The 23,478-nt window shown below is 41.1% G+C and overlaps 1 protein-coding gene across 5 annotated transcripts; it reads left to right on the forward strand.

The window, feature by feature from the left end:
* Positions 1-1,898: 1,898 nt before the first annotated feature.
* Positions 1,899-22,730, forward strand: LOC146642706 (ATP-dependent RNA helicase DDX3X-like). Of its 5 annotated transcripts, none has more exons than XM_085397893.1 (20): positions 1,899-2,234; positions 3,868-3,919; positions 4,421-4,468; positions 5,166-5,225; positions 5,914-6,114; positions 6,264-6,366; positions 7,223-7,342; positions 7,863-7,962; positions 8,048-8,183; positions 8,269-8,366; positions 9,123-9,221; positions 9,314-9,474; positions 9,563-9,707; positions 9,951-10,095; positions 10,711-10,761; positions 11,821-12,002; positions 12,139-12,256; positions 12,397-12,550; positions 12,711-12,838; positions 15,103-22,730. In XM_085397893.1, exons 1-20 carry the CDS (start codon positions 2,190-2,192, stop codon positions 15,180-15,182), a joined length of 2,226 nt encoding a protein of 741 aa, XP_085254019.1. In that variant the 5' UTR covers positions 1,899-2,189; the 3' UTR covers positions 15,183-22,730. The 5 variants fall into 5 exon arrangements, with proteins under 5 accessions (XP_085254019.1, XP_085254020.1, XP_085254022.1 ...); XM_085397894.1 differs by having other exon boundaries at positions 5,169-5,225; XM_085397896.1 differs by lacking the exon at positions 5,166-5,225.
* The last annotated feature ends 748 nt before the right edge of the window (positions 22,731-23,478 follow it).

Genomic DNA, 23,478 nt, shown 5'->3' on the forward strand with positions numbered 1-23,478 from the left:
CCTGAGGAGTCAGCTGAATGGTAAGAACAAGATCCGGGCCATCAACACGTACGCCCTGCCCGTGATCAGGTACCCTGCTGGGGTAATAGGCTGGCCAAAGGAGGAGATAGAAGCCACTGACATAAAGACAAGAAAGCTCCTTACCATGCATGGAGGGTTTCACCCCAAGTCCAGCACCCTGAGGCTGTACGCTAAGCGGAAGGAAGGGGGCCGGGGACTGGTGAGTGTCAGCACCACAGTCCAGGATGAGACAACGAACATCCAAGAATACATTGGGAAGATGGCCCCAACTGACCGAGTGCTCAGTGAATAGGCAGCAGAAACCCAAGAAAGAGGAGGGAGACGAGGAACCATCATGGAAGGACAGGCCCCTGCACGGTATGTACCACCGGCAGATAGAGGAGGTGGCTGATATCCAGAAATCCTACCAGTGGCTGGACAAAGCTGGACTGAAAGACAGCACAGAGGCACTAATCATGGCAGCACAAGAACAAGCTCTGAGTACAAGATCCATAGAGGCTGGGGTCTATCACACCAGGCAAGACCCCAGGTGCAGGCTGTGTAAAGATGCCCCAGAGACAATCCAGCACATAACAGCAGGGTGCAAGATGCTAGCAGGCAAGGCATACATGGAACGCCATAACCAAGTGGCCGGCATAGTGTACAGGAACATCTGTGCCGAGTATAACCTGGAAGTCCCGAGGTCAAAATGGGAGATGCCCCCAAGGGTGGTGGAGAATGACCGAGCTAAGATCCTGTGGGACTTCCAGATACAGACGGACAAAATGGTGGTGGCTAACCAACCGGACATAGTGGTGGTAGATAAACAGAAGAAGACGGCTGTAGTGATCGATGTAGCGGTTCCGAATGACAGCAATATCAGGAAGAAGGAACACACACACATATATATATATATATATATATATATATATATATATATATATATATATATATATATATATATATATATACATATATATACATATATATATGTGTAACATATAACACCCAGCACGCCCCTGCGGGCGGTTTATCCTTCAAGCTTGGGTCCTCTAGAGGCCTGGGAGCTTGAGGGTCCTGCGCAGTATCTTAGCTGTTCCCAGGACTGCGCTCTTCTGGACAGAGATCTCCGATGTTATTCCCGGGATCTGCTGGAGCCACTCGCCTAGCTTGGGAGTCACCGCACCTAGTGCTCCGATTACCACGGGGACCACCATTACCTTCACCCTCCACATCCTCTCGAGCTCTTCTCTGAGCCCTTGGTATTTCTCCAGCTTCTCGTGTTCCTTCTTGTATATATATATATGCATTTTTATTTATATTATGTGCGCATTGTACACTCTGACCTCTGTCAGACTTGATTGCTTTTCAGTCGGGAAACTTGCACAAATGCCTCAGACCACATTACAAATTGCAATTTAAACATTGTGTGGCACAACCTAATGCAAGATGTGTGATAAAAGCATTATCATATTTGTTTTATGTGAGTGCCAAGATTTTGAAAGCAAGTGAAAAAAAGCAACTGAAAATCTACTTAATTCTCCGCTAGAATATTTGTGTAACGGCGATATCGCGACAACCTACTACTAAAATCTCGCGATTTCTAGATTAATAACATTCGAGAGGCGTCTGCCAAGTTTGCTAGTATTACTAGCAGTCCGGAAATAGGGACATTTCAAATTAAGGGGATGTAAGCCTCTTATCGTCTTTCTTAAGTTTAAGAACAAGTTTAAGAACACAAAACATTAATAGTATGATAGTATACGTTATTATTGTTATTATTATTATTATGGCCTAAAATTTGATATAGATATAAAATTATACCTAGTTTGTTTTTTTAACCTTTTATTTTGGCGTCACCGGATAATTGCGTTCACATTGTTCGCGTTCCCTTCACGCGCTTCGTGGTGGCTTCGTCTCAGCTTCAGCTAAAGAGCAAACAGACAACAGCTGTGTTTGCTTGAAGTATCAACCTTGAAGCTGAAAATACGGGACTTTATTGCCACTTGAAATTCAGTAATATCGTTTTAAAAAGTTATCTGAAACCATTAAGGAAATGAAATAGCTGTCATTTTACATAACCACAGAAACGGGCGAGACGCAAAGGAGAAATAATAACAACATCAAAACCCGGCAAACAAAGAGGTCCCCTTTTCAACGGCATCATTTTTCCTCCATATTCTATAGTTATGAGTCATGTGGCCGTCGAAAATGCCCACGGTCTAGAACAGCAGGTAAGCTGTGTTTCTTTTATATGTCTTAAATGTTCGCTTTAGAAGTAATGTAAAAAAACGGCAGTGGTAAACATTAGCTTGCCGGCTAGCCTGGGTCTGCTAACAGTATGCTATTGTGCTAGCTTAACGTCGGGTGCGCTGCTTTTGTTCGCGCACACGTCTGACGGTGGCTGCGGAGCATACGACATGAAAAATGTTTTGGCCCCTCTACAACCTGACCAAGAATGCCTTTATTGAATTGCATTCTAGAAATAAAACATCCGTGTTTTGCTGCTAGACTGATCGGTGTTCTTTAAAACGAAGAGCTAAATGCGAAATGACGCACGAGTGGTTCCTCTGGCCCCCTCATATGAACACATGAAACGCACCCCTCAACTGTTACGTCCACTGCGCTTGTCTTGCAGCTCGATATAATAATAAAATGGAGGTCAATGTGGCTGGAACCTGCGGGTCTGCTTGCTACACAAACAATGCGGCGTGACTGTCGCCCTCCCCGGCTTTTAGATGATACGCAGCATTTTCCAGACTTCCATGTTTTTATGTTGACTGCGTCCCGCTAAGAGATGGTCATTTCTTCTGCGTCACCAGCAACGTAGTCTATCTGTGTCTGGCTGGATGGTAACAGAAAAGTACTGCGTGTACTCGGTTGATATTTTGGAGAGCCCCTATTGGGGAAAAATGTCTAAGAAGGAGTGTGATGCGCAACCTAGGCCCCTATTTCAGCGACTTATACATCCTCATGAGTTTAGTTGGCTTAAGCTGAATGTCACCGCCGCCACCCCCCAACACAGTTAGATTTTTGGTAATGAAAGCATTAAATACAAAGTTGTTCCCTGGACAGCAGTGAGATTTGACGCACCAGCATCGCATCTCAGTATCCCAGACCAGCTGTGGCTGGGTGCAGTTTGCTGACATCATCATGATAGGAATTCAGCACGCTGGAGCTCACATCTCTGTCTCCCTTTCCCTCGCTCTTTTTTTTGTTTGTTTTTTAAGTCTGCTGCAGAATACAAAAATAAAAATGACTTCTAGTTTTCTTTTTTCATGTCAAATCTGAGTACTCAAACCAGTCCATGCAAGAAAAATTTTCACACTCCTTATTATACAGAAACGTTTTTTTTTTTTTTAAAGGTAGGCAGCAGCTCTCTGTGTCACCTACTCTTAAGGATAAGTGGTCTGTGGCCTCAAACACAGCCTGCCTAACAATCTAAAGACTAGTTTCCACTTATTTGGTTTTACAGGCATTCTTAATTTATGGGACTAAATGTTGCTTGGGTGTAATGGAAAACTACAGAAAGAAACAGGGAACCAACGGTATTTGAGAGGAAAAATATTGACTTGGGGTTGGTGATGGTGGATACATATACCAGTGACACTGAGCTGTCTTGTAGCATTAGCTACTGAAAACCTAGACAACTGAGAACCAATAGGGAGATTACTACAGAAATGCTACTCTGTGTTTGTGTCTATGATGGAGAAAAATCAACTTGTAATGCGACCAGTTAATGTAAGACATGGGCAGTAATAGCTTTGATAATTCATTTTGTTAAAATGTAACTTAAAGTTTTAGGTTGCTTGAAGTGGGTCAGTGAGTCGTTTTCTGTTTTTGTGTTTTGTTTTTTCCCCCCTCTAGCTCGCTGTCCTAGACTTGAGCGCTGCAGACGGACAAGGTGGCGGCAATAGCAGTAAGCAGCCTTTGTGTTTTTGTTAGAATTTTTCATTTTGTCATGATAAAAACAAACAGGTTTAAAAAAAAAAAAAAAGTGACTGCTGTATGTCTGCGTGTGGTACAGTGTAAATGCATCCCTGGTGCTGTGTGGTGATACTGAAAGCAGATTTTTCTGTTAACTTAAAATATGCATGTCTTTGGATGATGCAAAGGTTTTGAAGAAATTTTGTCTTTAAATCTTTTATTATTCATTAAACACGGTGACTTTTCAGTTACATGATCTATTTTTATTTAAGTGCAGAACATCTGTTTTTAATACAGTGACATTTAGTTGCAACCATGTGAAAATGAATATTTGCATGTCACCTTTAAGTTTTTCTTTACATTATAGTTTAATAATCTTTTGTCATTGCAGTCATAATTTGTGGGTCAACCTTGAAATGGTTAGTTAGATTTGATTATAAATGCAGTGTGACGTAAGCGCTGACTGATTCTTGGCTGTCTGTCTCTTTTGCAGGGCGATACATACCTCCACATTTAAGGAACAAAGATGCTCCCAAAAATGGTGAGTAGGATCCACTTAACCTTGTTTCCTATAAAGAAAAATCTGAATTGTGTTTATTTTTAGGCCACTGGGAACTCCCATCACTGATTCCTACCAAATAAATCATTTTCATTTTCAGCTTTCATAGCTGAATTTCCGTGTTTTCACTGATTGATTAGTGAAATCCATCGACATCGTGATATTTGATGTGATGTGCGAAGGGCAGGTCGAACTGCGAAAGTGCACTCTCATTGGCTAATGATTTGTGATTGCCAAGTAGCAACGAGCGTACCCTGGATAATGCTCCTTTGTGACTCTTGAAACAAATAAAATTTACAAGATGGCCTTTAAGTTGTGTTGATTGTGACCTGAAGCAGGGAATGTTTTAGTGAGGTCACAGAGTGGGAGCTGATGTCAGGTTTTCCCTATATGGCAAATAAAAAGAGTGCAAGTTTAAAGCACTTCAGGTCTGGTTTTGCTTTTCAGACACAATTTTCAGCTCTGTCCATCTTTATTTCTCTATGATTAGCAGTCGATCTCCTTCCTCTATGCTCTGTTTTTTTTAAACGTTATTACCACCTATGGTTGATTTTTGGAATAGTGAGGAAGACATAGTATTCTAAAAGACCCCACACTTGTAACTCTACAAAGTATCTCTATTATATCAGCATCTGTTTTTAACCATGAGTTACAACTGGAATTTCATCTCCTAATCCAGCAGGAAATGCCTTTGCTGCTGGGCGACAGGGTGGTTACACCATCGCGCCTGCAGCCAACTGTAAGTTCCTCTCTGAACTTCTGATTTTCTTGGATAGAGTTGTGCAGAAGTTGGGGAATTGGTCTTTTTTTTTTTTATATTGATTTTAGAGTTGTTGTTGTTTTTTTGTAAATTGACTTATTGATGAGTTCATAGTGAATGCCTTAACATTTAAGTGCGGCTGCATATCGGAAGCAGCAGCAGAAGCATCTGAAAGTGCTTCTTTGAGTTGGTTTGTTTAATCATTTTGACCTGATGCATCTAATTTCCTACCTGTTCACAAAAGTACATTTTTCATTAAAAATTAATTTGATAGATGTCAAAAGGGCTAAAATATAATCGCTGGTGTTTTATTGGTATGCTGAAACAACACTATATGGACAAAATACTGGGCCACCCACACATTACACCTACAGAAGCTGTTGATCATACCATGACGCTCCCAGCGCAGTTTTTGTGCTGATGTTAATGCTAGAGGAGGTTTGCTGAGTCAGCAAAGCGTTGGCGACTTTACGAGTTTTACACCCGTGACAATGGGACTGAAAACACTTGAATTGAAAAGATGTAAGAGGTGTAGCCAAATACTTTTGCCCATATAGCATGTATTGCCAGCGCTCCACCAATAACAGCAGTGATGGTCATGAAGACGATGTTCCTGCAGGTGTGATGGTATTTATTAATTATTTTGTGCACTGTTTCCTCTCTGCAGACGGCTGGGATGGCACGCGCAACAACTTTGTCAACGGCTACCACGACAATCGCATGACGGGCAACTCATTTAACCGTGGCCCGCCTCGCATGGAGCGGGGAAGAGGTGGCGTTGGAGGTGGTTACCGCAACAACAGGGGTGGAGCCTTCAACCCCATTAACCCAGCACAGCCAATGGGCTTTGCTGGGTATGAAAATAAAGGTGCGATTCAGTTTTAGTGCTTCCAACATTTCTTTTACTTAGCTCGTGCATCCAGTATGTGCTCATTTACCTGCCTCTCCACTACATGAATGACTGGATGCGTCTGCTAGCTGTCGAAACCTGATAGTTTTGTGGTGTTCTCCTTTTAGACGCAGGTGGCTGGAACACTGCCAAGGACGCCTATAGCAGTTTTGGCAATAACCGTGGAAAGTCTGCTTTCTTCAATGACAGAGGCAACGCTAGCCGAGGAAGGTGAGTGGATCACATACAGTGTTGAGAGCTTATGTTCAGCGTCAACAGAAAATTCCCATGTTTACTATAAAAGCTAAAAAACGACCCTCTTGTGAACCCTTAAAATGGTTTATTATTACCCAAAAAATGTTAAGTGGAGAGCTGTGGTTCTATAATTTGGAAAAAGTTGCCTCTGTTAGATTTGTATTGTTGATTGTCATTTATGCTTAGAAATATTTACTTATATATGCTTAGAGTTTTGTAATTAGTTGTAGATTGGTAGAGGTTTTGATCCTTGATAGTCTGCAAACTTTGTGTGTATTAGACAGCACTTTGGGAGCATGAGAGGTCATACCGTGTCTTATTGTTTTATGGTAGGATTAACGTAGTTGCGTCTGTTCTAGTCTAAGTGCTCTTTGTTTAGATGAACTGCAGGACTTCCTCACCGTGTTATCTAGGATGAACCATCTAGGGTGAGGGGGAGGCTACCCTCTTCCTGACCAAGGATGTTTGACCCTTTGATCAGCAGTCCACACACACACACACACACACACACACACACACACACACACACACACACACAGGCAAGGTACTCTTTGTGTGTATGTAGACATCATATGTTAATGAACTTATGCATATTCATGTAACCTCAATAAAAGAACAGTGGTACGGGAGAACGGACGAGAGCAACTGGGGTCAAGCGAAGGAACGGTGCCTGTCCGGTTCTCTCCCGTGCACGAGAAACATGAAGAAGCTTGCCTACTTGTGTCTTGCTTTGCAGTGTAATTATATTGTCTTCAACGTTCCAGCGGATGGGTTCAAGCTACAAACCTATCAGCCTCATTATTCATCATTAATGTGTGCGTGCTGTGTTCAGGTTTGAGCATGGAGGATTTGGTAATGGAGGAGGAGGAGGAGGAAACAGCCGCTGGGTGGAGGAATCCAGAGATGACGGAGACTGGTCCAAACCAACCCCTCGCAACGAACGCCTTGAACAGTGAGTCTGTGCTTTTGAGCCGCTGTGGGAGGTGTAGTCTACTTTCTAATTTATTGTAAGATCAGGAAATTTCAGGTAAACTTTGCAAAAGTTAAAAATTAGTCCACAGAATTAGATTATTAGACTAGTGTAATTTCACTATTAGACTGTGAGTCATATTGTTGGGATTTCATTGGTTCTTGTGTAACAGAGTAAAACACAGGAAGGTGAAAGCAAATTCTTTGACGTTTTGTTATTTCCAGTTGTCATCTTAATGACATTTGTTCTTAACTTATTTGCAGGTTTCTAGTCTGATGTCAATATGGAAGCATCTTTAACTTTGTCTGTTATGGTTCTGCAGCATTTCCCTTACCTGACACATGATAAATTCAAATGGCTGACCAGCCCCAGTAAAAATAATGCTAGGTTTTTATTCTTTTAAAATTCGTCATTCAGATAAATTATCCCAAGAAATTGCTGCAGTTACTCTGAGCAATAAAGTTCCAGAGCATTCGACTAACCTTTGCTGCTCTCTCCGTAGTGAATTGTTCTCTGGCAGTAACACTGGGATTAACTTTGAGAAATACGATGACATTCCTGTTGAGGCCACGGGACAGAACTGCCCTCAGCACATCGAGAGTGTGAGTTACTCACATTGTATCAGATACCAGCTGCACTGTTGCTTTTCTTTGCTCTTTCTGTACACGTTTCTGTTTGTGATCTCAGTTCCAAGACGTGGACATGGGTGAGATTATCATGGGTAACATTGCTCTGAGTCGCTACACCAGACCCACTCCTGTCCAGAAATACGCCATTCCTATTATTAAATCGAAGAGAGACCTCATGGCCTGCGCACAGACAGGTAGTGCACAAACATAACAAAATATTGGAATTGGGTCGATGAGAGGAACAGCAGAAATGGATGAGGCTGTCCTTGTGTGTTTCAGGCTCTGGGAAAACGGCAGCATTCCTCTTGCCAGTCCTCAGCCAGATCTACACTGATGGACCAGGAGAGGCCCTTAACGCAGCTAAAGCATCAGGACAGGTAAAAGAGAAAAATCAATATTATCTAGTTAAAAACAGCTAATTTCATCATGGCTTTGAAAGGGGCAAAACAAATGGTTCAGGTGCTGTGGGGGATTTCATGGTAAAGTAATTTAATTAAAGCCTATCCTCCAGATTAAAAATAAAAGCATTAATTTCAGGCACGTGCACACTTCTACAAATGAATGGGTATTGTTCATATGCTACCACAAACGGTGAGCACGAGTTTCAGTCACTGCAACAAACAAGCAGACCTGCTTAAGTTGATCTTTTTTGATACCAGTAGTATACTAGACCATCAAAGAAGAGGCAAAACAAGCAGCAGTTAAAGAAAAGCAAAACCCTTTAAGACACAAGTCCTACCTGTCAGCAGCCATCTCGATATGACACCTGGCACCTATTTAGGGAGTTATTTTGTCTAATTTAATTTAAGCTGTTATTGAGAAAGAAAATTATCAGCAGGTAAGTCTGATTTTAAAGCTTGTCTTTCTTTCCTCTGGAAGTTTTTATTCGGCTAACTTCACTGTTGTTGAATTATTCCATGAACTTTAAATCTGGAATTATTTGAGTGCCACGTCTCTGATAATTGTCTGGTAATTCCTGTTACACAAGTTCTCCCCTAATTTACATTGTGAAGCCTTTAGGGGATTTTTGCTCTCACGAGTCATACTAGTCCCTGATAGGTTTGCCACATGTTCTGTTCTCAATCACGTTTGTTGCTGTGAGACTTAAATGTTGTGTCTTTGCTGCTTTGCAGGAGAATGGAAAGTATGGCCGTCGCAAGCAGTACCCCATCTCCCTGGTGCTGGCTCCCACCAGAGAACTGGCACTGCAGATATATGATGAAGCAAGGAAGGTATTTAAACACATTAGTGTGTAATAATTTTATTTAATGATGTGATTTTTAAATTTGTGTGTAATTGTTAATACATTGTATTTTCCTGTTAGTTTTCCTACCGCTCCAGAGTGCGTCCCTGTGTTGTGTATGGAGGAGCAGACATTGGCCAGCAGATCAGAGACCTGGAGAGAGGCTGTCACCTGCTGGTGGCCACTCCAGGAAGACTCGTGGACATGATGGAGAGAGGGAAGATCGGACTGGACTACTGCAAGTAAGACCTAAACGCGAGGAGTGAGTGATGGGTAAATGTCTGTTTCATTTTTTCCAAATTTCAAACTCTTTTCTTCTGTTTCCTTTAGCTACCTGGTCCTAGATGAGGCTGACCGTATGCTGGACATGGGCTTTGAACCACAGATACGGCGCATCGTCGAACAGGACACCATGCCTCCTAAAGGCATCCGACAAACTATGATGTTCAGCGCTACGTTTCCCAAAGAAATCCAGGTATATCTTCATTATCTGCAGTAATTGTGATAGAAATTGGAACTTTTCTTCTTCCTCTTCTTCTTCTTCTTCTTTTTTCTTTTGTTTGTTTTTTGTTTTAATCCGCCCGTTACTAATAAAGAAAAGTGCAGCAAGCATTCACATGGTGATCAGTGCTTCATTTTAAAGATGTAAAATTTTCCATCTGTTTAGTCAGACGGTGCAAAACAGTTGTGTTAATCACATATTTTGCTCATCCTGCAGATCTTAGCTCGGGATTTCCTGGAGGATTACATCTTCCTGGCGGTGGGCAGAGTGGGTTCCACCTCGGAGAACATCACGCAGAAAGTGGTGTGGGTGGAAGAGAGTGATAAGCGGTCTTTCCTCTTGGACCTGCTAAGCGCTACAGGTGAGCCGATCTCAGCTCAACTGCCACATGTCCCAACACATAACATAAATACTGATTGCAGCCTGAGTAGACTTATCTGCAATTATCTCGAACCACACACACACAGTGCGATTTTATTTCCCCTGTCTTATGGTCATCATCATATTGTCATCCTCACATCTCAACCAATACATTACTGTGTTCCCCATGCTTAGCACAGTGTAATGTCCATCAGCACCCTTTGTCTTTCAGTGAAAATTTCACTTAGATATGTTTGTGTGTGAAATTAGGAAGATGTATACCTCTAGGCTGCTCTGAAAAAGGTTTAAAACCTCTAATTTAAAAGATGCTCTTTCTATATTTGTGGTAGTTGGCAAGAAACATTGTGTTTCCTGGATTATATTTGCCTCCAGGTGGCAGTGGTCTATTTTTATTACAAAATATCTTCTTCTTCAGACTGAACTAAAAAAAAAAAAGAGGATTTTTAATTGTTTGTGGCTGGGAAAACAACCTTATTGTTTTGTTAGTGATTATATGGCAACATTTTAAACCTCTGTTAAATCAGCAATATCAGACACACAAGCATTGCTTTCAAACTGGAGTTTACATGTCAGTGGTTTGTGGTTTTATCCCAAGCCATCCCAAGTGAGGTACAGGACAGTACTGGAGACAACATAGAGAAACCTGGTAAGATCCTCAAACAGGAAACTTTTATCTGTCATTTCATATTTTAAATAATTTTGCTCGACTTTACTGTTCTGTTCTTTTTTTTCGTGGATGGAGAATCTCCTGTTTATTATGTTTATTTAGGTTCTGTGTCCCATTTCACACGTCGGGTCCTCTCATGTGAAATTAAACATGCCTGTTGTTTGATTTTATAGCTTAAGGTTGTTTTTGTGTCATCTTTAAAGTATGTTGCTGTGATGTCTTTAGGTCAAACCCATAGCTTTAATGGAGAGAGTCTGGTCATGTTGTGTTCGTGTGTTGCCGTGTATCTAACTTTTGATATAAGTGTAGGTCAATTGATGATGTTGATGCGGGAAGAATACAGTGACCAGAATCTTTCCATCAGTGCCTCTAGTGAAATCTGCATGAAAACACATTGCTGCTGGTCATTTTACCCACACTGCACCTCCTGCTGCCTGTTGCACTGTTCTGCTCATATAACAACATCTGCTGTAAAGTAATGCTGGTAGATTTAACCCTGAAACCTGCATGTTAGTCACCCCATGGACTGACACACGTATATACATGTAAACATATGATCTGTATACAGGGCTGCTGCAACAAACCCACTAACTGATGTGCTATGGAGGATTTCATATACAATCAAGGGCGTTGATTTATGTGTGCATGGCAGCAGAAAACCGTTCACACGTAAAATTGTATGATTCATTTAGATGCTAACTGATCCCATTGGCTAGAAGGCAAATCAATCTCATGTAGTGGACTGAGAAGCTTAAAGTTCAGTTTAGCAGGCTAGGCCATCAGGGATGGATTTTAATTTATGTGCTTGGTTCTCATAATTGCTCGTGCACTTAAATTCTATATAATTCCAGCATGACTGTAACTTCATTATTTGTTTGTTCCACAATTTGGTCCAGTATGTCTGCTACATAAAGCCAGAGTCATAGTGGCGCAGGATTATTAAACTCAGTCTTTATTTAGTCCAAACACAGTGCAGCCCTACAGTTGTTTTATTCTTTGTAGCATTAACACCCAGTGTTTCCCCTCTTGGTTGACCAGGTAAGGACTCATTGACCCTGGTTTTTGTGGAGACCAAGAAAGGTGCAGACGCCTTGGAGGACTTCCTATATCGGGAAGGCTACGCCTGCACCAGTATCCATGGTGACCGTTCCCAGAGAGATCGAGAGGAGGCCCTGAACCAGTTCAGATCAGGAAAATGTCCCATCCTGGTGGCTACAGCGGTCAGTAAAAACATCCTGTTGGGTGCACGTTACGGTGAACCACAAGAGGAACCTTTCTGTTAACTGACAACCACAATCGACATAAAACTGAAGGTGTGAGTTTTTAAAGTATCTGCTCCTGTTTTTGTGATCTCAGGTAGCAGCTCGGGGTTTGGACATCTCCAACGTGAAACATGTTATTAACTTTGACCTGCCAAGCGACATAGAGGAGTACGTCCACCGTATTGGACGTACGGGACGAGTAGGAAACCTGGGTAAGGCTAAAAGTAATGTGATTTAAGGGAAGCATCCTCTTGATTTAGGATGAACCCCATTTACTGCTCTTACTTATATTGCTTCAAAAAATGTCTCCTGTTTTTAAGTGTTTTTTGGGGTTTTTTTCTGTTTCCTGTAGGGCTGGCAACATCATTCTTCAATGACAAAAACGGGAACATCACTAAAGACCTCCTGGACATCCTAGTAGAGGCCAAACAGGAAGTTCCCTCATGGCTCGAGAGCCTGGCCTATGAACACCAGCACAAGAGTAGTAATAGAGGGCGCTCTAAGAGGTACACACACACACACACACACACACACACACACACACACACACACACAGATTCTGTCTTTAACTTGCAAATGTTTGTTTTTGTTATAAGTATTAAAACATTTGCTGGTCTAATCAGAATCCCTAAACACTGATTTATTTATTTTTCTTTTATCCCACAGGTTCTCTGGCGGGTTTGGAGCACGAGATTATCGTCAGACTGCTGCAGGAGTCAACGCCGGAGGGTTTGGAGGACGTGGAGGAGGACGCAGCCAGGCAGGACATGGAGGAAACCGTGCCTTTGGAGGAGGTGAGGCTCTGATCTTTGGATAGAAATTTATTCATTAATGTAAGGCAGGGGTCTCAAACTCGTGGCCCGCATATTGATGTGAAGAAAGAAATTATTTTACCAAAAATGATTTAACACGACGGCAGAGTGTTACAGGCATGGCCCTTTAACCCTTTAAGACCTAGCATAGAACCAAGTCCGCCAGAGCTTATATTATATTTTTACATGCTGTGAAGCCATTTTTGGGAGCATTTCAAGTTGATATACATCAATACAACCATTATAGCCCAAATTTAAATAATATATCTGCATTAAGTGCATAGTAATTACATAAATTGCAAAAAATGCAATAAACTACAAAAAAATTGAAAATCGTTTTTGTTTTTTTAACATATATTTCTAGTTAGAGAAATTTAAGAGGCTCATCCTTCAAAACTGTAAATACAAAAAAGTTGCACAAAATAGTTTCCCACCACAGGAAATTTATTTTAAGTGTCTTCATAGTTTTATTTTTGAAATACACCAATTTTTATATAATGCAGGAAAAACGAAAATAAATATTATAATGCAAATTTGCAAAAAAACAGCATATGCATCAAAATAAACTATTTCCAGCAGTGCAATATGAGTCCTAAGCATCCCAGAAACGACACAGAAAGTCATAAAGTCAAACATAACTTTTAAAAACACAAGTATAGGCTCATAAGGCCCTGATGGTGAAAAACTACATTTCTGCAAAATGACTTCACTTCCGGTTTCGGGCAGGTCATGGGGAACATGCGATAGTTCGCGCTGATGGACGTAGGAAGTGTTACAAACAGCTGATCGGATCGGCAAAGCGTGTTTCTGGAATATTATGTTTATGTTGCTGCAAGTGCTTTTTATGCAGTTTTTGCAAAGCTATATGTGGAAGGAAACTGTGACCGAGGGCAAGCTTACGTGGTTTCAGTGCTACTGGGATTTAAAAATAGCTACGCAAAACGGAGAGTGGCCGCTCCAACCGGCTTTAAAGGGTTAAGACTGTAGCCTCACGGGCGGTGTAGTCCGTGCTGCAGGGAGAATGTGTGGGACCGCCCCTCCCGTTTTTCTCTGTGTGAGCGTGAGGGAGGGAGAAAAAGGAAAGTAGAAAAGTACAAGGTGCTACCGAGCAGAAACGGGAGCTGGAAGCATGTAAATATAAAAATAACCACTACAGCCAAAAAGAGTGCCAGTTGTAAGTAAGCTGTTAAGACTCGACTGTACGCTGTGTTCGTTTTTTCCTCCGAAACAATAAAGTTCTGCTGGAGCAGCCTTTCAATGCCTCTCTCTGTCTCTCGCTAGCAAAGTTGACCCAGACAGTAACGCTAGTTCCCGGCTACGAGCCGGAACCCAAAGTATTAGCCAGAGGTCTCCTTACCGCGGTTCGGAGCCATGGACCTGGCCGAGGTAACAAGAGAGTGCAAACATGTTGCGGGGCTGTGTTAGTTCAGTGAGAGAATTATTTGGAGAGAAAACAATTTTCTCTTGCAGTCAAAAACTAATGTGTACGCTTATGTCTGCATTTTTATTTTGTTAAATACAAACAAAATTGTAGCAAAAGTGCTGCCAGCTGTTTATTTGGTAGTTCAATGAAACTACTGTACTACACTGCTGAGTGACTGTCGTCTGCTCGTCAAATACATCTCATTGCAATGTTGACCTTGTGCTAACTTGCATATGACAACTGAAACTGAAAGGCTTCAGATAGTTGAGAGTGAGAAAAAAAATTGCGTTCATGTTTACAATTTTGTCTTGTTACACAATATTTGGAATTAAATAAAACAAGCAAAACACTTGTTGTTGTTTTTTTGTACTATTTGGACACTAAAGTGGCCCTCCAATAAGATGATGGTGCCAGAAGTGGCCCGCGGCTCATTTGAGTTTGAGACCCCTGATGTAGGGTGATTATTGTGCACATGATTGTAGTCACATGATGTTCATTGTGTTGCTTTTTACTGGGCCCCCCTGGATACATTTTTCCCGTTTTCTGAGAGCTTGTATAGAGAGAAATAAAAGAAGAGCACTTGAGTTTGCCATATATTGTTGTACTTTTAATATATTTTGATGGCGAATATATACTGAATATATTCAGTGCGAATTATTGTTTTACAGAACTGCACATTCAGGATAAATGTTTTACACCAGACCTGCATTATAGAGATTTGTTTTGCCTGGAAACACTAATTTCTGATACTTGGGCGATGAAATGCTACAAAAGTTTTACTTGATTAAGAAGGCTTTCTTTTCTCTTCCCTTTGTCTTCTCAGGCGGCTTCAGCAACTTCTACACCAGCGATGGCTACGGAGGAAACTACTCACACTCTCAAGTTGACTGGTGGGGCAACTAGGTTTCTCCATCCCTCCCTCCCTCGCTCATCCCTCTTTCCTCTTCTCACTCATCCTCCATTCTTTCTCCACATCGACGTCTGCATCCCATCTGTCTTGTTACCACCATTAACCCCAAGAAACCCCCATGCATGTTATTAAACTATTTATGCTCATTTATGTAGCTTCCATCCCCATCCTTCATGTCTTTTAAGTCGTTGGAAGAGCTTTCTTGTGCTTTCTATGTCCACCTTTTTTGTTTTGGTAAATTAGCTTTTCTCCTCTTGAAAAAGACCACATTATGAAGAGATTGTTGAATTTTAGTTGTTTACTTTTTAAACACTGGACACAGGCTTACTTGTTAGCTTCCAGCTAGCAGCCACCTTAAGACCATTTTCCCTCTGTGACACGTGTGTGCTGGTAAAAAGACCTGGGTGTTTAATTCCCTGAGATTTCAGCGTGTGGGCTTCTTCAAAGAGGGGAAAATCCTTTCTTTATTTCCCCCCACCTTATATTTGAGTTTGATTTCACTGTGTTTTCGTCTGCATTTACACTCCCCGCGTGACCTCATGTCATCTTTGTATTTAACGCACGGCCATGTTGTAAATCGCTGGCCAAAAACTTTTCTAAAATATAGCTATAGGCAGGACATAAAAGCAAAACATGTCTGCGTATAAATTCAAAAATACTGGCCTTCACGTATTGGAGGCCACAGAAACAAAATCTTTTCTTTTTTTCACCTTTTTTAAAACATGAAACTTTATCGAGGTCTGACACAGATGTCTAACAAAGAGACGAGTGGCTGGACAAACTGAAATGGCGCTGTCGGCCATTAGCAGTGAGGATAGCAGACAGTCTTAGGACTTATGGTTGTTACTGCAAATAGCATTTTTTTTGGTTTGTTGTTTAATTTTAAGATAAGTGTTTATGGAGAATCATTTGTTTCTGTACTGTGCCTTTAAGAATTTAAACTTTGTCTCTTATTTCCATTGTTTTTATTGCCGTAATACGTTAACTGTCCACAAGTATTGGCCCACGGTGACTAAAAGTGTGTATTCAGTGTCATTTGTTGGTTTAAATATGTTTTCTTTATTTTTATTTGGAAGGAAGCAAACTAGGCTTGAACTAAATCAAACCTTGGCAAAAAAAAACTAAACTAAAACTACGATGAGGAAACTCAAAGCATTTCCTTATCTGTCTATTAGAGACTGAGCTAATTCCCCAAAGCATATAACCACTGTAAGCATATTTGTGGATTACTTTACTCACTCTGGATGAGTAAATATAAAATGGGTCAAAAATAACATTAATCGTACTGTTAAAGTCAAAGAGCCGACGAGCAGGGCCGACCACAGTGGCTGTATGCTTTTGGGAACCCGAGTCCTACTCATTGACACTTGTGTCACATCTATAGCTCAGCTTTGAGCTTGCAGTTTGGTTTCTCAAAGCCATCTTGTCACTAATTGTTGGGTCACTGTGTGCCACTAACAGGGCCAGCAGCAGTCACGTTATGTTGCTCCTCCCCCTCTTATTATCCAGATATGTAGCCGTAAATGTCAAATTCCTCATAGCTTGCTGTAATTAAAAAAAAAAAAAGCCAAAGTCTGGTGCCACTCGAGTCACATTAAATTACTGTAACCGCTACACAGTTTGAAACACCTTTGCTTAGAAAACACTACATGGCTGCTGCTGAAAACAGTTCCCAGATTGTGTCGGTGTCTGCGGCCGTTCAGCTGACTCTTAGTGCCATCATGCTCTTGGGAATCTACCGCTGCTTTTAACCACAAACATTGAAACCCTTGTTTTGGGAGAAGCTTTCTCTTGAGGGGGGGAAATACGCAAACTAAAAAGAGGTCCAAATTTTCTCGCTCACTCTATCCTGGAGAGTTGCATGAAGAGTCTTCTCTAAAAGTAGTCATTCCAGTTTATTCTGTTAGGTCTTTTAAGCTCTGTTGAAGTCGGGCGTTAAAAGTGAAGAACTGGATCATCCTTACGAATTAATTTCACTGCAGAGACAGCTTGGGGCTTCCCAAGGAATGCAATGCATCGTATCTACAGCACGTTTTAGCCACGTGTGCAACTGTAATCAAGCGCAAGATCGCGTCTCGGTCCAATTCCTCCTCTTACTACTGCTTTCAGTCAGCAGATAGTGTTTCTCAGTGTTGAAGTCACTTCCTCGATGAAATGTTTACAAAACTAGATTTCGGCCAACGCGCACAACAGCCGTACACTGGCAGCATATGATTGCTTTCAAAACACTTACCACCCAGCCCACAGAGCTCCCAGATGGGCCACACTCCTACTTCTTCGCACTGATGCACGTCCACTCTCCAGAGTAGTTTGCTATCTGGACTGGCAGTCTTGGCAGCTATTACAACGTATTCACCTTCTGCATGCACGACACGTCCCAGCACGTGCTGCACATTAATAAACGATGACAGCGTCCCGCCGCGATTGTCGAATGCGAAACCCAACTCGGCTCAGCACAGTGAGAAACTGTCAGGGTAAATTGTGCTTGTGGAAAAGTTGCTGCACAGAACCGATCGCATGCATTTAAATCCTTGGTTATCCCTACTTGGCTCTGCTTTGCAACCAGGCTTCAAGGGGCCTGTTGACCCAGGATGTCCATGTTTCGTCCCTGATTGAACTTGAAAAGGGATCTCCGCTGAACATTTGGATGGTTCAGTGGTAGAAATCCAATCCTCCTCCTACTCCCACCCCCCCAAACTGGGCCTATTAAGAGCCAAAAAAAAGCTCTGTTACTCCAGTGTGGGGGTGGATTAATTTAGTTATGTTTACATGTAGAACTCAGATTAAATGTAAATAGTTTCAACAGAGAGGAATCTCCACAGAAAAAGAATGTGAAGTTAAACAACACTTGGTGTGCATGAGAGTCACACTTGATCACTCAACACTAGACCAAGACGGGTCTGGTGAGCTTAGCACAGTGGGCAGTTTGAACACCGCTGACTAAAGTTCGAAGACAAAAGCTTGTATTCTTTCAAGAGAATACACACGTCTGTATAGAAATAAATTCACCCAAATTAATGCGCACCAGGTGGATTAACCCTCAAACTGCCCACTGACTCTGACAAAGCAGGACCAAGACTGTAAAACATATTCAAGTGTTGTTGTTTTTTGGTCAAGAAGTTTCAAATGCCAAGCAGATGAATCCAATTCTAAAGCAGGCTTTAATTATGTTGCAGTTATTTATTTTATATCATAGTTTGTTTGTTTTTTCCTGCTTTTGATTTTTTGCCTCTTCTAATCAGTCTTAAGCTCCCTTTCCCTCGGGTTACATTTGAGGGGGACGTTGGGGAAACTTTGTTTAACAGCATTTTTTTTTCCTTAAGAGTTTGAAGGGGTTAAAGCAGTTAAAGCAGTTGGCTGTTCATTTACTAAATATACAAAGTAGATTTTTCCAGAAGCTTTTCTGGTGCTAAAAGACACCAGTCAAATATAACTGTACGATATCTCACTAAGCCTGGTCTGACTCAAAATGAGGGGCCAGGAACAATGCTGCATTCAAGGACGGCTGTGGAATGATAGAATTCAGCTGTACTCCTCGATGTCCACCTGTCCCTTTTTATGCATTTACAAACGAACCAAAAACAGGAAATTTGAGTTTTCTTTTCAGCTGCTGTTCCAGCGCGGGTCAGATAAACAGTTACTGTCGCAGCTGTCACTAAGTTTGAGACTGCAGTCTAACACGGGCTTAATGACTATGAGCGGCGGTTGAATCGGTGATTCAAATGTTGACCAGAACTGTCAGAGGTGTCCCAATAGATGATTTTTTTTCTCTCTTTTTTCTTAAAGCACCTGTTTACTGATCAGCTTTCTTCTTGAGGTCATGAAACATTTTACTTTCTCCTGCAGACTTCTTGTAAGAGCTGTTGCAAAGCATTGAAGGAATGAAAAAGCAGGAAACAGGACAGCAAGTTGCTAATGACAATCACAGAACTCCCTTCACACACAAACAGAAGTCTTTAAGTTGCACTTTCACACCTAGAGGTTTAATTAAATAGCTGTCTTGCTGGCATTGTTATAAAATCAGCTTCAACCTTTAAAACTCTGTAGGAGGAACTTTACTGACTGAACTGGCAGTCGGATACTGCTGACTGATTTTCCCTGTGTGAAAGCATTTCTTACTTGAATCAGTGGGTTCTGCTGACCATAAGCTTAATGTAGTCCCATTTGTTTTGTTACCAATGCTGCGGGCATGCGGCGTCGCAGGCGAATCCATTGAGTGGATGTGGTTGCGTAGATGTTGCTGTGCCTTCTGACAAGCGCTTGGCGGCACATTGAGAATCTGTTTTAGAAAAAAAATTTAAAAAATGAAGGAACCGGTGAACCTTTTTAAATGCAGTGTGACTTGAGAGTAAAAATTCAGTTTACCTCTTGTTTTGTAGATCAATCGTGTCAAATAGTGTTGTTCATAAATATGCAATGTATTTCAGTGTTTTTCTAGGGCAGGCTGGTTTTACCTGTCAGTTGTATTTACCATTGAGCTGTGTTAGAGCAACACTTAAATACCACTGTGCCCCCAAATTCCTGCGTGGAGGGGGGAAAAAAAACCCTCTGAACTTTTACCCCAAGTGCAATAGAGTTCAGTAACTTGTGGCTTGCTTTCGCTGTGTGGTCGCCACGATTCTCTGCACGAGTTTTCTGCTCGAGTACAAACTGGCACATGTGAAATAGCCCAGAGTTTTACATGTGAACGGTGCCTTTTGAAGTGGCTGAATCACTAAAGACTGAAATTTGTTGGTTAGGGCTGGGTATTTCAAACTATTGCAAAATTTTTGATTATTTTATGTAAGTGTAGGAATGTTTGCTCGGTCAGATGCTGTTATGATGCGGGGATAAAAAAAATTAAAACTTTATGTAAATGCTTTTGACTCGGAACAATTCAGGCACATTTTTTACTGACTGACAGCTGATTCCCGGTGCTAAAACTTGGACATGTTGCAGTTTTGTGCCGCTAATGTTACGTTTTTGAGAAAATATGAGCAGCAGGGCATTATGGATAGGAATGTAGATCAGGCACTTTATCTACCGCGTTGGTCCTCACAATTACGAATTCTGAAAGACTTCATTTTTTTGGCAAAATACCGCAAAACTCTTCATCTGCTAATTAGCAAATCTACCTTGGTAACATGCTCATGTAACATGGTAAACAGTGCTACTGTTACATGCTAACTGATCATCAGTGTCTTGCTAGTGTCACTGCATGTACCTTAACTATCTCACACACTTTCAGCAGTAAACAAAGTTTAAGAAAAAACACAAAAGTTTGTGTCATGCAGAAAATGCTTTGTTTACTTCCTGCAAAACTGATCCAGCACTTTAGTTCTTTTTGTTTTTTTGTTTCCCAAAACCTTCTGATGTCTTAAATGAAGGGTGATACCCAGCCCTAATGGAGCTGATAGCAAACTTACCTGTGATACAGACAGCACTGATGGTCAGAGAACAATTAATGGTGCTATGCTTCCATTGCTGCGGCCTGCAGGGCCCCCTCCGTTATAGAAAGACCACTGAGTTTTACACAAAAGACTTCAACAAAAGTCTTCTGTAGCACACGTCCTTTAATCCTAAAGAGGTACGACTGAGAGTGAGTGTGAAGACAGTGTAGAGATGTTAAATAAGAAGTGTGTGTGTGTGTGTGTGTGCGCGCAAAGGTTCTTTGAGAATTTTTGTTCTTAATTTTTTTAAATTTTTAATTGTTTTTTTTTTTGGGGACCAGGTGGAGTTCTAGTTAACAGCAAAGGTAGGATTCAGCTGTTTGCACACAGAGTTCTTGAGTCTACTTTCACTGCAAGTTTGTGTAATTTATCAAGCATTTTTGAGAAATATTTATTTTTCTATGCCTAATACAAAAGCTGATATTTTACAAAGTGACTTGACCAAAAGACAGTAAACAAAAACACTGGCACTTGAATGTTGAATGTCATTGGTATGAGTGAAAAATTTCTATTTTTCTGGGGTAGTGTGAGCTTTTTAATGTTAAAGATGCGACGTGGGGGAGCGTTTCTCCGTCAGCGTCTCACCATAGCAAGGCTGGGTTTCAACAGTGGTTGTAATTTTCAAAAATCACCTGCATTTCATAAATACAGATGCATATATTTTGTGTAAGACCATTAAAAAAAAAAAACAAAAAACAACAAAACACCCTAAAACCTCGCTCCTATCCTGTGTGCACATCTTTTCTTTTTTTAACTGGGTGGTTTTTGCAGCCACGGTTCTTCCTTACATTTTTTTTTATTTAACTTGTAAGAATGAAACTGAATTTTATCAGGCAAATCTGGCCCATATATCTGATCCTCAAGTCCCACTTTGAAGTCTTAATATTGGCATCTTCACTTTTACCATCTTGATTTAAAAAGAAACAAACAAAAAAACAGATGACTGAGACTGCTTGCTCATTGGCTAAAAATTTGTGAATGATTACCATTAGGTGTACCATAGATAATCCTTTTGGAAGCATATTATGACCAAGATTTACAAAATAGGCTTAAAAAAAAAACATTAAAAACTGAATGAGTGACTGAGCCCATAACTCAGCAGGAAAGCGTTCTTTTAGCAAGCACAGCTATCGCCATCTGGTGGTCTTCAGATAGAATGCAGGTTTTAGGCACTTCTGTCTTGGACGTAGCTATTGAGTCAGAAAAATGAATCTGTTTTATACCTTCTATGATCAGCTTGTTTAAAAACCTCAGAAAGCCGGGGGTTCTCTGGGGGTGGAGGTACTCGCAGTGCTTCCTGGTTATCGGCCATGCTAGCAACATGGCTGTGACGTGCTAGCATCAGCAGTCCACAACTTAGTCTAAACCTAAATAACTCAAAAAATAACCTTCATTATCATTTGTTGTTTTCATCCTGTATTACTTTTGCCCCTTGGTTTATAGATTTTTAGCACACTAGCACTTACCCTACGTTTTAGCGCTAGCCATCAATCTATGTGGCCTAAAATCTGCTGAATCTACGCAATGCCTATGATTTTATTTTTGGCAGTATTCATGCTGTCATTCCTGAAAATTCCGATTTCAACTAAATAGTCCAGTCAGTTCTGCCAATTACAGTTTAAAGATGCCACAGTATCTTGTGTATCCCTGCGTAAAGCTCAACACCAGTGTTTTCCAGCACTACAGTACTCTTCTCCCAGCTGAAACCTCCAACTTCAGGTCTTCTGTTAATGTGTAAAGATGTGCATGTGGTGTAACATGAAGGTTCGAGGTGTACCACAGATTGTTGATTGCAGCCGATGTGATGGCGACACGTTACGAGAAACAGCCTCCACTGGTTACCTTTAAAGTCACATTGGACTCAGTATCACATCCGCAAACCTGTTTATGCGACAGGCTTCATTGCCAATAATAATCAACCATAAACAGCCATTTTTAATCGGCAAACAAATTGAGAAAATACCACCGTAAATGCCAAGGTTTGGATTAAAAAATAACAAGTTAACGATCAAAGACCATTTTGTAAAAAACGACAAAAACATGCAGTACAAAAAAAAGTGTCCAGATTTTCTCCAAGTCGTTTTATTTTTCCTTTTCTTTGTTGACTCTTTACACTTTTCCTTCTCGTTAATACCCTTGTTGTGAATGTCTGGCAAAAACAAGTGGCGATCTTTAAAGTCTTCATAACACAGACTTAACTGTGGTTCTATTGCTCCGTTGTTGTGGTTTGCATCTTTTCAGGCGTTGTTAGAGCTGTCACAGGGGTGTTTCTGGCCAATCAGAAATGGGGATTTATTTATTATTTTTTTCCCCTTCTTGCAGCTGATCAGTATTTATCTGACCTGCAGGAGAGACAGTAATATAACGGACATTTGTACTGGTGCTCCTCTAAGCACAGACCCACTGTAGTTACACAGGGACTGATTGATTTGTCCAAAGACTGTAGCCTCAGCAATCACTGACGCATATCAGACGTAGGTGAACCATTACTTTACAGCCTTTTGTATGCACAAACTACATTTTGCAACAAAGTAATTGTATTTTTTGTCAGGGTGTCGTGAAAGACACACAAAAACAAAACACTTTGTGGCTTTATTTCAAGTTCAGTTTGTTAAAGTGATCTGAAATTCAGATGCTGAGGTGCATTTAGGAACGATTGCTGTTCTCTTAGCGAGCGAACTGAAATGAAGCCCAGTGCTGTCGTCATTACTGAATGGCCAGACCCCATAGTGTGGACGGGCAGCTGCACCAGCCTGGTAGTTAGTATTTGCTTATGTATTAGTTTAGCAGATGTGCACGAAGAGCACTGCACGAAGAAAACAAAACTGTGCAAATATTCTGATTTTACCACAAATAAAGG

The sequence above is a fragment of the Rhamphochromis longiceps genome, linkage group LG23, assembly GCF_057381845.1.
Source record: "Rhamphochromis longiceps isolate RC_006_pf linkage group LG23, R_longiceps_female_GT1.1, whole genome shotgun sequence".
NCBI classification, from domain to species: Eukaryota; Metazoa; Chordata; class Actinopteri; order Cichliformes; family Cichlidae; genus Rhamphochromis; species Rhamphochromis longiceps.